Raw genomic sequence first — 16,614 nt, 5'->3', positions numbered from 1 at the left:
ACTTTTTCCCATTAGGTCCAAGGCCGTCCCCTTAAGCACCACAGCACATTGCTGAAGATTATGAAAAGGAATTTACTTTTCTTGAGGTCATAGTCACTCTATTCCACTTTCCTGTATTTATTGTGTCCATAATATACAAATAATCTTACTAGAGCCCTCTGCATCTTCTTAGTACACCTTTTTCTTGACAAGGAAAAATAATCCTTGTGTTGAAAAGTGACCTTTTTCAAGAGCTCTAAGGTTTGCAAAGTACTTTTTGTACATTATCTGATTGGATCATCACAGCAACCCTGTAGGGTAAGTTCTGCAGATCTTTTTACCCCTATTTTACAAATGAAACTAAGGCTTGGAGAGGTTAAGTGACTTGCCCAAAGTCCCATAGCTAATAAGTGTCAGGCAGGATTTGAACCCAGATCTCTTGAATTCTGCTTTATCACATTGCTTCTCCTTGGCAGCTAGGTGACAGACTTCATGGAGTGCTGGACTGGGAATTAGGATGCCTTGAGTTCAAATCCTGCCTCAGACACTTATGAGTTGTATGATCCTTGACAAGTCACTTGACCTCTCAGCCTCAGTTTCATTATCTGTAAAATGAGGATAATAGCACCAATCTCACAGGTTGTTGTGAGGATCAAATGGAGTAGCACCTGTAAAGAGCTGTGCAAATCTTACAGCCCTGCGTAAAAGTTAGCTTTTAGGAAGGGGGCAGACTTGAATTCTGAGATAACTGTACACAATGCTTTCCCACATCGTTTTCCATGAGCAGGGCTTCCAGTTTCCAAACCAGATGTGATCTTCCAGTTGAAGAGAGGAGAAGTACCATGGATGCCAAACAGAAAAGACTCCAGCGACACCTGTCTGGGTGAGTAGGTAAAAACCAGGCAGATGGAAGTCTTTTGGCAGTATTGGACCGGGAGTGTTGCTTGATGATGTCTTGCAGGCTTGTGGAGACTCAGGCATGAGATTCTCCTTTATGTACTTCATCCTCCTTCTGTGTTTTCATCTTCACCTCAAGAAACATAGATTCACAAATGTTAGATCTGGAAAGACACTTAGATGCTATCTTGTCTAACTCCCTCATCTTAGCGCTGAAGAGACAGAAGAAAAAAGGCAAACGAAGTCATCTGAGACTCTCAGGCTAAGATCGCAGACCTGTGATTTGAACCCAAGGCTTTTGATACTAGTATACAACTTAGTTACTGCTTTGCCTCCCTTCCCACTTACATTTCATTGTAGAGAAAAATGCATTGCTCTTCTTGGGCCTTAAGCCTTCCATCTCTACTCTAGAAACAAGCCTTTCTTACCTCCTCCTTGAATTTTCCTTCTTCTCTTGAATCTTTAATACTTCTTAGCATTTTCCATTCAAATATATATGTGTATATATATGCCACACATACAGATGGATATTTATATATCTCATTTATAGTATGATCCACCAAATCTTTACCATTTTTCTCTGCACTCTATTTTCTTGCCTTCCTTTCACGGCCAAAACCATAATGGTGCTTGCCTAGTCCCTTTCTAACTCAAAATGCTGCACTTGTCTTTTCCAGTTATTCAAAGTCAAGAAACACTGATTAAATGTTTACTTTGTGCCAGGCACGGTAAGGGTTACAATTTGAACCAACTCCACAGCTCCTGCAGATCCTTTCCTCAGTGGGCTTCTATTCTAATCAGGCGAGGACAGCCCATAAAGAGAAACTGAAAAGGAGAGTTATGGAGGGGGCAGGAGGAAGTATCACACAGTGGAATGGTGGAGAACTAAGCCCAAAGAGTCGTCAGTGGAACCAGGAGAAGAGTAAAGGAAGGAACCTGGCCAACAAACGCTTCCTTAAAATGGTGGATGTGGGAGGAACTGACCCATTGGAAGAAGAGTTGTAGGAATAGAGGCATCTTCTAGGGTGAGAAAGCTACTAGGCAATGGTGGGAAAAGGAATCCAGAGAGTCGAGGCAGAGACAGAAGAAAAGTGGGAGTGGAAACTGTTTTTTAAGATTGATTTGTGAAATAATAGCCTACATTGAAGTTTAGAAAGCATTTTCTTTTTCAAAACTATAAGATCTAAGAGTTGGAAGGGATCTCAGAGATCATCTGTCCAGTTGTACCTGAAGAGGAATACTGTCCATAATATCCCACAAATAGCAATACAATCTTCACTTGAAAGTATCTTTGAATGGGAAAGCCATTACTGTTCAAGGCTGATCGTTCTTCTTTTGGACAGCTCTCATTGTTGGAAAAATTTTGCGCATGCAAAGTTGAAATATTTCTGTCTATTACTTCTACTGATTATTCCTGGATTTACCCTTTTGAGCCAAGAACAAATCTTTTTTGTTTGTGTGTTTCCCTCATTTGACTTGAAGTTTTTTCTTGGGTCCATACCCTCCCACCCTTCTGGATGACAGTTTTCCTTAGAGGCTCCTCATTCTGAGACAAGATGAGTACTCTCCCTAAGCACCAAATCCCTACAGATCATGTCCATTGTAATGTCTCCATCTCTCTCTATAGACTATTTCTTTTCTCATAAGAGCATTCATTAGTGATACCCCTTTCCCACCACTTAAAACTACCTTTTCCCTTTTCAGCCTATCTTTTTGCTTATTCATTCTGTACTCTGTGTTCTCTGAAGAGACAACAAGGGTTATTTTCCCTTTGACTCGATTAGGGTACATCACTTAGTCCTCTCTAGCTTTTCCTTCCTCTCTTTGATGCACCCTCCCATTCAGTAATTTAATCTTGCAAAAACCCTTGATTCACCGATAGATAATCCATGATGTTTTAGGCCACTCTCACATTTGTTTGACTTCTCTTATCTACTCAATTCCTTTTAGAAAGATCTGTGTTAAAGATCATATTGTTGGTATTGATCTTGGTTGCTCTGTTTATTTTTCTATTCTTTGGGTTAGTTATGTAAGACGTAGTTTCTTTAGATCTGATTTTCTTTGTAAAAACATTTTGAATGCCTCTTATTGGGAGTCCATTTTTTCACTTAGAGTTAGGCCCAGATTTTCAGGATAGGTCACTTATGACTGCATCTTGAGTTCCCTTGCTCTTCAGAAGACATCATCTATTCACTCCTGTATTTTTTTTTAAACCCATAACTTCTGTTTTAGAGTCAATACTGTGTATTGGCTCCAAGGCAGAAGAGTGGTAAGGGCTAGGCAATGGGGGTTAAGTGACTTCCCCAGCGTCACACAGCTGGGAAGTGTCTGAGGCCAGATTTGAACCTAGGACCTCCTGTCTCTAGGCCTGGCTCTCAATCCACTGAGCTACCCAGCTGCCCCCTCACTCCTGTATTTTTTGATGAGTGGAGAATAGTCTCATATTATTCAGATTTCCTTTATATTTGAAGGGCTTCCTCTTAATTGCTTACAGGATTGCTTTTTTGTCATTGGAGTCATTTCCTTTTAATTCACTTCTTCATGATCTACTCTCTTACCATGGGGTGTATTTGCTTTAACTCTAATGTCTTACCAATCCTATCCTTCTGTCTCTTTCCTATGCTTGGAAATCCCACTCTTTCCTCTTTCCTGTTGAGTTGAATATATTTCTATACCAAACTGTGTTTGCCTGTCTGGTTCTAATAAAAATGAAGTGAAAGAGAAGTTCATATAATGATGCCTCTTCTTTCCACTCCTTCATATTTGTTTATATATTCTTTATTTCACACACCTTGATTATGAGTCTTTCCTTCCTTTCTTCCCTGCTATCTATTTTGTTTCCCTTTTTTGGATATTTTATTTATTTTTATTTGATTTTATTGATTAATTGAGAAATTTTCCATGGTTATATGATTCATGTTCTCCCCCCCTCCCGCCCCCTTCCTGCATCTGACGTGCAGTGCCACTGAGTTTTACATGTGTCATTGATCGAGACCTATTTCCATATTATTAATATTTACACTAGGGTGATTGTTTAGAGTCTCCATCCCCAACAATATCCCCATCAAACCATGCAATCAAGTAGTTGTTTTTCTTCTGTGTTTCTGCTCCCACAGTTCTTTCTTTGGATGTGGATAGCATCTTTCTCATAAGTCCCTCAGAATTGTCCTGTATCACTGCATTGCTGCTAATAGAGAAGTCCATTACATTCAATTTTGCCACAGTGTATCTGTGTACAATGTTATCCTGGTTCTGCTCCTTTCGCTCTCTGTCAATTCCTGGAGGTCGTTCTAGTTCACATGGAATTCCTCTAGTTTGCTTCCCTTTTTTTTCTTCTGATGACCATCAAAATAGTTAAATACTCTCCTCTAGCCCCTCCACTCTTACTCATTTGTTTTATTTTAATTCCTTAAATGTTTTTTTATTACCTTAGGGCTGGCTACTTGTTTTCCCTCATTAGAAGCCCCTTCCAAATACTCAAATTTATTTGCCTTACTAATTTCTCTTTAATTTTTGTGCTTGCATTTCAGAGTTTTTATTCAGCTGTGTTCTTTTAAGAGGAATGCTTTAAAGTTCATTGTTCCATTAAAGGTCCAATTTTTTTACCTTGTTAAGAGAGTTTTCTTAATTTCCCCCTTTTTCTCTTTAAGAGGCAAGGGAGCAAAAAGATTTCCAAGAGAGACCCCCTGCTGTGCAGGCTGGCAGTTGATGACAGTTAGGAGGGGGTGGCTGACGGTTGGTAGGTGAGTTGCTGGCAGTTGAATTTCCTTAGTTCTCAGGGTGAACTATTTTTAGGTGCAGGTCCTTATGCTTTGCACTTTCGAATGTCATATTCCAAACTCTAACTCCTATTCTTTTTTTTTTAATCAAAAATTTTTATTTAATTAATTTGAAATAGTTTTCCATTGTTGTATAATTCATGTTTTTTTCCCTCCTCTCCTCCTCATTGATCAAGATCTATTTCCATATTATTAATATTTGCATTAGGGTGATTGCTTAGTAACTCCTGTTCTTTAAAGTGATAACAACCAAGTTTGTGCTTTTGAACTGGTTCTTTTGTATGTGAATTTTTTTCTCTCTCCTTAACCTGGAAGCTCTATATTGTGACTCTGATATTCCTGTGGGTTTTCATATGAGGATTTCGAAGATATTAGGTGGATTCTCTTTTGTCTGTATATATAAATACAATTACAAATATATGTAAATACACATGTATGTATGTGTGAATGAATATATACACATACATATACACACGCACATGTACATGCATTTATGTACATAAATTTATATGAAGAAATGTAAGGTATGTGCGTATATACATACATAGTATTTTCTTGTTTTTTGTATTTTGATTTTGTTTTAATTTTTTATTGTTACATGACTCATTGCTTTCTCTTTGGTTTATTCTAGTGTTTCTAGTTCTATAAAATATTCTTTGCAAGTTATGTTGATATGGCATTTAATATGTTCATTAATTTAGGTGATATTGCCATTTTTATTACATTGGGACAGCCTCTCTCTTTCTCTTTCTCTCCTTCCCTCAATTATTTAGGTTTCTATTTCTGTAGAGTGTTTTTGAGTTTGTATTCATATAGGTTATATGCATAGTTTGACAGATTACTAGATATTTTATACATTGAATGGATAATGAGTTTTGCTGGAAAGCTGTGGAAAGGCTGATGATTTTTGTGGGTTTAGTTTTATATTCTGATATTTTTTGAGTGTGTCATTTCAATACATTTTTTAAAAGTTTTTTTAAGGTTAAGTAAACAATTCTGTCACGTATGAAAGGTAATTTTTTTCTCTTTGCCTTTTATTTCCTCAATTCCTTCTTCTTATCTTCTTATGCATAGTATTTCTGGACTGTTAAATAATGATGGTGACAATGTGCTGTTTTCCTTGATCTTATTGGAAATATTTTATATTTCTCTATTACAGATAATCTTAGCTTTTGGATAGACACTATTTAGCTTAATAAGAAACTGTTCATTTATTACTATTTTCTTTAAAATTTTAAATGTAAAATTGTGTTATATTTCTCATAAGCCTTTTCTATTTATTGATATAATGTAATTTTAAAGTTTTAAAATAATTCTATTTTATTTATAATTTCCTAATATGACACCAATCTAGCATTCCTGGTATAAATCCTATGGGACCACAGCCTATAATCTTTTTAATATGTTGTAAATTCTTTGCTAATATTAGAGTCAGTCTTGTTGCAAAGTTTTCTTTCTATGCTTTATCTCTTCCTGGTTTAGATATCAGGACTGTTTTTCTCATTGACAGAGTTTAATAGAATACCATCTTTTTTCTTTTTTTTTTTAATAATTTATGTAAAATTGAAATTAGTTGTACTCCTTGGAAGGTTTCTTGAGTGAAGAGGCTGCAGGTGAGGGACCTGGGTTGGGACTAATGCAAGATTTCCTGAGAAGTATCTAGAACTAAGGGTTAGGGTTATGCTATGGATCTGGGTCTAAGTGGGAAATCTTGGGGGACAAAAAGACACAGGGAGTAATGTGATCTAAGACTTTAAGCAGGGGTTTTCTAGGAAGGGCTGAAAACAGAAGTAACAAGCAGATAGTCTGGGTCTGAGGCTGATTCAGGGCTTCATATACCGCAGGTTCTGGCTGTTGTCTCCTATTGGACCATTGTGGGTTTTGGCTAGACTGAACTCTATTTATAACAATCTTTTAAAAAAATGTAATTTTTATATTTACTTTTTCAGTTAACCCAACTTTTTCTTTCCTTCTTAACTCTTCTAACTGGGAAAAAAAATGAAAATGAAAACCCTTGTGATACATATACATAGTTAAACAAAATAAATTCTATCATATGCTATGTTTGAAAATATATATCTCTTTCTGTACCTTGAATCATATTACCATACTCTTAAAGTTCATTCTTTCCTTTGGAATTATGATTGACCATTGAATTGATGAGGGTTCTTAATTCTTTCATAGTTTGTCTTTGCAGTGTTGTTATGATATTCTTATCCTGATTTTATTTACTTAACATCAGTTTATACAAGTCTTCCCAGGATTCTCTGAAATGGTACCTCTCACTATTTTTTTTTTAATTAAACCCTCACCTTCTGTCTTAGAATCAATACTGTGTATTGGTTCCAAGGCAGAAGAGAGATAAGGGCTAGGCAATGGGGATTAAGTGACTTGTCCAGGGTCACACAGCTAGGAAATGTGTGAGGCCAGATTTGAACCTAGGACCTCTTACCTAGGCCTGACTCTCAATCCACTGAGCTACCCAGTTACCCCCCTTCTCACCATTTCTTAAGCCTACAATATTCCATTACACTCACATACATTTTATGTGACCAATGTGTTCCAAGACTCTTTGTATAAGTTGAATATTTTTCATAATAATGAACCTCATTTAATAAGTTTCTTATAACAAATATATCTAAGCACATTATGGCTTTTCTTAGGCTTATCAGAGCTATCAGCATTGCTGCTCTTGTACTTTGGGTCCATTATTAATAATTAAATGGCATTATAGAAACAAAGAGAATCGCTGTTCTGATTCTTACATGACTTATTACAAACCAGAATTCCAGAATGATAAGGGAATTAATATTTGATGCAGAACAATGTAATGACTCCCTGATAAGCTTCTTAGAATAAAAATGAGTGTAATTGGCTAAACTGCTGTGACACTTTCTGCTGCTTGAGAAAATGATCCAGATTTAGTGTATGAAGAAAATTTGTTATTTTATATATTTTTCTGCCTTAATTTTTTTCCAATTGCCAAGTAATATATGCCTGAATTTGCATGTGTAGAGTTTGCATAAAATGAGATCTTACTGTACCATGATCTGTTTAATTCCTTCCAGTAAGTGGGCATCTTCACAGTTTCCAGTTCTTTGCCATCACAGAAAAATCTGCCTATAAATATTGTGGCACATATGGGTTCTTTTAGTCTTTCTTTGATTTCTTCGGGGTATGATCCTAGTAGTAGCACTGATGAATCAAATAGTATTCAATTTGGTGACATTTGGGGTATATTTGGGGAAATGGCTTCCTAGAGCGGTTGGGCCAATTAAAACTTCAACAGTACATTAATGTATCTGTATTTACATAGTCTTCCAGCACTTATCATTTTCCTCTTTAGTCATCTTTGCCATTCTTATGATGATGGTGACAGTGACAATAGCAAGTCTTTATTTAGAACTTTAAGGTTTACAAAACTCTTTAAAATATCTCATTTTATCTTCACTGTGACCTTGGAAGGTAGATGCAATTGTTATCCCCATTTTACAGATGAGAAAACTGAGACAGATAAAGGTTAAATGACTTGCCTGGAGCATTAGATATTATCTGAGACTGTATTTTTTTCCTGATTTCAGGTTTAGTATTCTTCCATTGCAACATTTGGTCACTTTCTGGTGGATGTGCTATGGAACATCAAAATTGCTTTAATGCTTTGCATTTCTTGACTTATTAGTGATTTGGAGCATTTAAAAAATATGGCTATAGTGAACTACTATATATCTTTAAAATTATTTATATTTATGTATATATATTTATATTTTTTATTAATAGAACTTATTTCCAAATATTTCAGTCCCTCCCTCCTCTTCCCCACATCACAGAAGGCATCATCTGGCAGACATAGGAATATGTACATTAGGACCTTCATGTTTCTATTTTTCAGTTAATTCTCTAGAGTTGACATTCTCAAGTTATTCTTCCAAGTATTATTAAACCTGTAGCTATATATAATGTTCTCTTGGTTCTACTCATTTTATTGTTCATTATTGCAGGTAGTTCTTTTGATGTTTTAAAAAAGTTAACCTGCCCATTTCTTATGGTATAGGAGTGTGAAGATTGGATTTGACTCTCCCCTGATTGTAACAATGAAGGTACTTAGCTCTTCCTTGATTGTAATGATTAAATTGTAATCGACTGTCTATTTTTTAGAGTTAATCCCCCCAAATGTAAGCACACTACTTAAAGTTGAGTGGGAAGATCTGCCCATGTTAGATCTAATCACCAAAGGTGTAAATATCCCATTTACTCATGAAGTGGGAGGTCTGTGACCTACGTGTGTGATAGTGGGTAACGAATTAGAATCTACTTCTGCTAGAGCAATGTCAGCTGTGATTGGTAGATGTGGAATTGGGGGCAGTGACGGAAGAAAAAAGGTCTTTAAAAGAAAGAAACAAGGGCCTGAATGAGGTTTTTGGTTGTTGTGGTTGGTCTTCTGGGAGTTTGAAAGAGACACACTCGGAGTGGAGGTTCCTGTAAGAAGCAGTTCTACTGGAGCCGAGGCTCATAAAAAGAATCTGCTGATTGAACTGACTATGGTGAATGTAAAGGCTGACTTCCTTTCCTTGGGCTCCAGTGAGACTCCTTTCCCCTGGCTGGGGCCTTAGAATTGCTACCTGGCTCAGAGGAAGGTGGAGCTCTCTCTCTCCCTTTTTCTTCTCTTTCTCTCTTCCTTAATATCTTCCCTCTATTGTAAAATAAACTACCATAAATTATCCATTTGACTTTAATAATTCATTTTGGGGATTTAGACATTAAATCCCTGGTGACCAATTAAATATTCAGTACAATCATAAAATTAACAGTAGTGTTCCCTCACAATCAGATGCCACAATTTGTTTAGCTATTCCCCAACTGATGGACATCACCATAATTTCCAGTTCTTTGCTACCACATTTACTTATATCTTGAATGGAACCTTTATGTGAGGAATGCTATGCGAGGATGTAGTTCTCACTTTACTGTTTCCCTTCTAATTTTAACTGCATTGGAGTATTTTTGTGTGTATAAAAAAAACCCACCTTTTTAATTTTATATAATCAATCTGAATTTTCCATTTTATTTTCTCCAATCCTCTGTCCCTTGTTTGTTATGGACTCTTTTCCTTTCCAGAGAGATTGGTTTCTCCTTTGTTACTCTGGTTTGTTTAGGATATAACCTTTTATAGCTGTCATATATCCATCCAGTATATTGTATGAACTGTTTCCAAACCTAATTTCTCCACATCTACTTTCTAGTTTTCCTAGCAGTTTTTGTCTTTACTGCCCCTGAGCAACTAGCAGCAAATCCTTTTGATTGTTGCTTTGTAGTGTATTGAATTCTGTGATCATTTGCTTGTGTGAATTCCCATCTGGGATTTTGTTCTTTCTTTATTTCCCTTAGGCCTCCACAGACTTTGCAGCATTGGTAACTTTGTATTGGTTCCCAGGCAGAAGAGTGATAAGGGCTAGGCAATGGGGGTCAAGTGACTTGCTCAGGTTCATAAAGCTAGGAAGTGTCTGAGGTCAAACTTGAACCTACGACCTCCCATCTCTAGGTTTGGTTCTCAATCTACTGAGCCAACCAGCTGCCCCCTGGTTCCATTTCTGAATCTTCTGCTGGGGTTTGACCTGCCTTCAGGTTCTTGAATGAATTAACCTTTTGACCTTCCTGCTCAGAATGATGACTGACTGGCTTCAGGGCCATTTGTGAGATGCTGAATTACTTTCCCAGGTAGATCCCTTTTCTCTAACTCTACTGGCATCTGGCCTTTTTATTTGTCCTTGCTCTGCTTTCCTTGGGAAGGCTTTTCTCACCTCCCTCATCTTTCCAGGTGATGTATGCTTATGATGACTTCCACTCCACCAGCTTCTGACCATCTTCTTTTATGGTTCTGAATTGGATGAAGGAATTTTAATTCTCCTTCTGGGTGAGATGTGTTTTTCTATTATCTCTGTTAAAAAAATTTTTTTTTAATCATTTATCTTCCTGGGCTTTTCATTTCAGGTATTTTAAGTGGAAGAGTAAGGCTTCTGAATGCTCTTTCACATTGCCTTCTTAACTTGGACATCCATCGTTTTGTTTTATCGTTGTTTATTTTTTAAAAATCTGTTTGATAAGATTGTAGATTTTTGCCAGTGTAACACTAATCATTTTTTTAATCGTGTTACATAAAAACTTACTAATGTGTCTTTGGTTTTTGTAGGTACTTAAGTGCCCTGGAATATAATTTTATGTAGTACTTGGGTCCTTAATCTTACTTTAAGAAGCAAGATGTAGGTTTTTAAAAAAAAATTATCTCCTTAATGCTGGATATTACATTGCACTTTTACTGGTATTTGGCCTTTTGTTTCAAAATTGTTCATCTTTTTCCTCAGGAGAGAAGGCAGAATAAAAAAGTTAATATCAAACAGAGAATAAATAGTACATTGATATTTTTTTTTCTTTCTTTCAGAATTCCTTAGTCAGGAGACTAGCTAAAGCAGGGCATTTCTGTGGACAAAATCATCCAAGGAAAAAACTGAGACACATGATCTTGGGATTGCAGTTTGGGAGAAAGTTTGGGAATATGGTGTCAGAGTAGAGCAAAAGAAGTACAATCAGGAAAGATGATCGAGGGAAGAGATAGTCATGGGGATGAAAACTTCCACTAAGCTTTAGTGTTCAGGAATGTGATATGTTTGGAAGAAGTTTCAGTGTGTTCCACGACAGGGCCATTCACATAGGAAAAAATCTACAAGAATGTGGCACATATCAAAAGAACTTTTAACACTGGTTAGAACCAAGTGAACATGATAAATTCTTTTCCAGGAGGAAGATTTGTACATATTATAAGCAAAAAGACAGTCAGTTACATTGCAGAGGACTTTATTTAATAGAATGAACATTAAAGAAAACCATATAAATGTGGTAAACTCTACAGAGACAGAAAATTTCACAAAAATCATAGAATCCTCCTGGAAGGAAATCCCTTGTTAGGTATCCATCTGGAATGAAATGAAGGTGGCAGTCTTCAGTAAATTTTTAACCTTATTATCCATTAGAAAATATAGACATGAGAAAAACTCTTTAAATATAATGAAGAGGGGGAAACCTTCAGATAAAGGTCTTGCTTTATTAACATCAGAGAATTTATACTGGAGAGAAACTCTTTGAATGTAATGAATGTGGAAATCTTTTATCCAGAAAGGAAACCCTACTGAATATAAGAGAATTTATATGAGACAAAAATACTTTGGATGTAATGAATGTGGGAACTCATTTGCCCAAAAAGGAAACTTTATTGAATATAAGAGAGTTTATACAGGAGCAAAGAAATCCTTTGCATATAATCAGTGTGGGGAAACCTTTTTTTCCCCTTGGTGATTTTATTTTATTTTAAAAAATTAATTATTTTAGAATATTTTTCTAGCTGATGAGCAATTCCACTGGGTTTTACATGTGTCATTGATCAAGACCTATTTCCATATTATTGATATTTGCACTAGGATGATTGTTTAGAGTCTACATCCCCAATCTTATCCTCATAGACCCATGTGATCAAGTAGTTGTTTTTCTTCTGTGTTTCTACTTCCACAGTTCTTTCTCTGCATGTGAACAGGTTCTTATTTATTTTACACCAGAGAATTCATAGAGGAGATAAACCCATTGAATGTAGTAATCACTGTGGGAAATCATTCCACCCAAAAGGAAATGTTACTAACATAAGAGAATTGATACAGGAGAGAAACCTTAAGAATGTAAGGACCATGGAAAACTCTTTAGCTGGAGCAGCTCACTTGCATATTGGAGAATTTGTACTGAAGAAAAAGCCTTTGAATATAATGAATGCCAAGACTCTTTTACATGGCAGGCACAGCTTATTGAACATAAGAATATTTATATTGGAGTAAAGAAACTTTTTGAATCTGGAAAGGTTGAAATTAATGGTTGGACTTAAATTATATGAAATAATGTGTTCTCTGAAATTATTATATTTCAAGTCAGAACTTTATTTACCAAAATAGAGGGGAAGTTTATTTACCAAAAATAGAGGGGAAAATAAAGTAGAGAAATGTGAAAGAGGAAAGAGATTAGAGAAAATACCTATACTAGTCCTCAGCCAGGAGGGCTGGTAGTGAGTAATCACGTGGCCTCCTCTAGATGGAAGGTAGGCTCTCTTAGGAAACTAGAAAGGGAGTCAGCCTTTTCACTCACCCAACCAAGTAGTCCAGGAGTCAGAGTCCAAGTTGAAGTCACGATCTATGTTACAGTCTCCAATGAAGTTCCCTCAAATAATATCTCCAGGAGACACTCTCCATGAGACTCAACTTCATAAGATTGCCCCCAGCCAAAGTATTTTGTGGCTTTTATGGTGGTTTCCTGTCCTTGCCCCTTTTCATGGAAGCCAATCACAGTTTCCATATTGTCCAGCACTTCCCAGGGGCAGTTTTTGTGGGACTGACTTCTCATCTCTAAAGGTATTTACTCTCCTAAGATTCACACATTTCTGAGTTGTCACCTTTGGATTCACACATTTCTCCGAGTGTGTGAACTCTTAAAAGAATTCAAAAGTTTCTGACTGTTTGAGTTAGAAAAACAGGTGGAGCTCTCTAAGTATCTTACTGACTTCTGACCTAGTACTAAGTAGGGCATGAATTCACTAAGTGATTTGTGAGCTCCTCCACCTAGTTCAAGCTTGTGTTGATTCAATCAAAAGGGAGACAAAAGAGTTAATCCTGTCTTCACAATCTAGTGAGGCACTTAAATTAGTGTTAATCAAAGTCTTAACTCCAAGTAGGCAAAGAGAATAAAGAATTTCCTTTCACAAATTTAACAAATGTGAGAATCCTTTGACTAGAGAAGTTTCCTTAATATGCATCAGATAATTCATACTGAAATGAAACATTTTTGCGTGTAATGAATGTGGAGAATTCCTTCCCTGGCATATGCAGCTTACTAAAGACTATTCATAGTAGAGCAAAGAAATCTTTTGAATTTAATCAGTGTGGAAAAACTGTTAGTCAAAGTTCAAATCTTATACCAGAGAATTTATTCTGGAAAGAAAGCCTTAGGATGTAATAGAGGGAAGTCCTTTCACTGGTATAACTATTTTATTAAACACAAGACAGTTCATACTGGAGAGATGCTCTGAATGTCATGAATGTAGAGAAGCCTTCAGCTATAGTGAAAAGCTTACTACACATAAAAGAAGTCACACTGGTGTGAAGTGTGAATCTTTCTTTGTCTATCAATCAGCAACTTTTGATTTAATCAACCAAAAACTTAAACACCCCTACTTAACACTAAGTAAGAGAGTTCCCACTTGGAGAGTTCTACCCTGTTAATCCAATCAATCAGAAACTTGTGAATCCTTTGATAAGAGTTGACCCCTTCTTGGGCCTCTCATAATAGTTGACACCTTCAGAGGATGAGAGGTGGATCCCACAGACACTACTAGGCAATTTGGAAGCTGTGATTGGCCCCTGTGAAGAAGGGAAGGGACAGGAGGTGACTATAAAAAGTTTGGAGGTTTTCCCAGGGCTCTTCGCCTTGAATCTTCAGGTTGGAGCTTCGGCTAGTGATCTGCCTCTTGGAGGTGACTTTGGACTTGGACCTTGGCTTTGACTTGGGACCTTGACCCTTGGACTATTTCTTGGGTGAGTGAGTAGCTGGCTTTCCTTTTCTGGCTTTTGGAGAGAGATTAGTTCCAGAGGGGCCTTCCCCTCTTGGAGGAGGCTGTGGGTGGGACACGGGGTCCTCTGGTCGAGGATTAACAAGCCCTGTCAGGCTCAGACAAGCATTGGAGCAATATTTAGTGTGATAGACTAGACTCTATCTTCTCTACCCTCTTTTTGCATTTCTCTACTTTTACTCTATCCCCTTCTTTGTAAGTGAAAACTATTAAGAATCATCTTGACTTGAGCTATAACATTTTAAATCAGCAACCACCATATTATTTTAGAATTTTCACATATTTAGTTAAACCCTTAATTCCTTACACAGTAGAGAATCTGTTTGAATGTTATGGATGTGGGATATCCTTTAGCCAAAATTTTAACTTTAATCAGAATAAGAAAAGCCATAGAGGAGAGAAACCCTTTGACCATAATCATTGTGGAAAATCTTCCAGCCAATATTATAATCTTAATCATTATAATCTTAATCTCTGTATCCATACTTTAACCTAGAACAGAAACCTTACTGAGAATAAAGGATATAATCCTGGATAGAAACCCTTTCACTGTCAAAAACATGGAAAATTAGTAGGGTATACATCTTTCTGAGCAGAAGAGAACTGTGGAATGGAAGGGATTTATGTAATACTTTAGTCTAGCCAATTCATAATAGGAATTCCTACAATAACAAATGATCATACAGTCTCTGTTTGAAGATCTTCAAGAAGGGTGAATCCACCATATCTTGAGGCAGCCCTATTTTGGGGATCATTCTGTAAGGAAGTTTCCCCTAATATTAAGACTAAATTAGCCTCTTTGCAGTTTCTATTCATTGCTTCTGTTTTTGCCTACTGAGATCAAATATCAAGACTATTCCTTATTCTCATAACAGCCCTTCAGATATTTGGAGTTGGCCATCATGTTACCCTGAATCTTTCTTATCCAAGACAAATTTGTCTATTTCTTTTTATTGATCCACATATGACTGAAACCCAAGGCCTCTGACCATTGCCCTTTGCAGGGTGCATTCACATTTATCAGTGTCCTTCTTAAATTGTCATGTCCATAGCTAAACACAATTTCCCCAATGAGAACTGATGTGTGTAGAATACAGTTGGACTATTATGCATTATTCTTGGAAACCAAACCTCTTTAAGTGCAATCCATTTAGTTTTTCTGGCTGTTAGAACACACCATTCATTGACCTTACATCAAAACCTCTAGATCTTTTTTATAATAACTTCTATTTAACTTCCTCTCCATCTTGTACTTGTGAAATTGTGGGGAGTTTTATACCCAAGTATAAGACTATGTCTATGGATTTTTTTTTCCTAATTAGATTCAGTCCAATACTCTAGCATGATGTCATTTTGTCTTTCTTATTTACCTTTTTTATGGTTCTCTTGAATTTTGTATTTGGACATCAGATTTTCTGTTTAAACCTCTTCTTCAGGAATATTTGAAAATCTGATTTATTAAATGCCCATACTTTCAGTATATGGTCAGTTTTGATGGATATGTGATTCTTGGTTTTAGAGCCAGTTCTTTTGCCTTCCAGAATATATTTCAAGCCTTGTGGCCCTTCAGTGTGGAAGCTGCCAGATCCTGTGTAACTGGGGTTCCATGATATCTGAATTGTTCCTTTCTGGCCATTTGCAGTATTTTCTCTTTGTCCTGAAAGCTCTTCAACTTGGTTATAACATTACTGGGAATTGTCATTTGGGGATTTATGGCAGGAGATGATCTGTGGATTCTTTCAATATCTGTTTTGCCTTCTAGTTCAATAACATTAGGACAGTTTTCTTGCATAATTTCTTGTAATATGATGTCTAGGCTTTTTCTTTGGTCATGACTTTCATGTAGTCCAGTAATTCTCAAATTGTCTCTCCTGGGCTATTTTCCAGGTCATTTGCTTTTTCAATAAGATATTTCATTCCCCCCCCCCCCATTCTTTTGATTTTGTTTTATTGTTTCTTGATGTCTAATGAAATCATTAGCTTCTACTTGCCCAATTCAAATTTTTAAAGACTGAATTTCTTGCATGATCTTTTGATCCTCTTTCATTTGGTCCATCCTACTTTTTATGGCACTCTTTTCTTCACTGGACTTTTTTGCTTGTTTTTCCAGTAAGTCATTTCTGGTTTTTGTAAATCTCCATTTCATACTACTCATTTTAAAATACATATGTGTATATATGCGTGTATATATATATATAATTATAATATATATAATATGTATATAATATATAATTATCCATTACTTTCAACACTGCCCTACTTGTCTGTGCTTCCTTCTTTTCTCTTATATATATAAAAAAATGT

At 36.2% G+C, this 16,614-nt stretch overlaps 1 protein-coding gene across 18 annotated transcripts in view; it reads left to right on the top strand.

Moving 5' to 3' along the window:
• Positions 1-16,614, top strand: part of LOC103105713 (intestine-specific homeobox-like) — a 55,410-nt gene that overhangs the window by 16,894 nt on the left and 21,902 nt on the right. For 11 of the 18 annotated variants that reach the window (XM_056796882.1, XM_056796883.1, XM_056796884.1 and 8 more), the window contains one exon: positions 767-862. The exons of 6 other annotated variants lie outside the window; for them this stretch is intronic. In XM_056796882.1, coding sequence (XP_056652860.1) covers positions 822-862 — 41 coding nt within the window. In that variant the 5' untranslated portion in view covers positions 767-821. Of the gene's footprint in view, positions 1-766; positions 863-10,470; positions 10,567-16,614 lie in introns of all 18 variants that reach the window. One more of the 18 variants, XM_056796894.1, reaches the window with a different exon arrangement.

This window comes from Monodelphis domestica, chromosome 4 (assembly GCF_027887165.1).
Source record: "Monodelphis domestica isolate mMonDom1 chromosome 4, mMonDom1.pri, whole genome shotgun sequence".
NCBI lineage: Eukaryota > Metazoa > Chordata > Mammalia > Didelphimorphia > Didelphidae > Monodelphis > Monodelphis domestica.
This window is presented reverse-complemented; position numbering and strand designations above follow the sequence as displayed.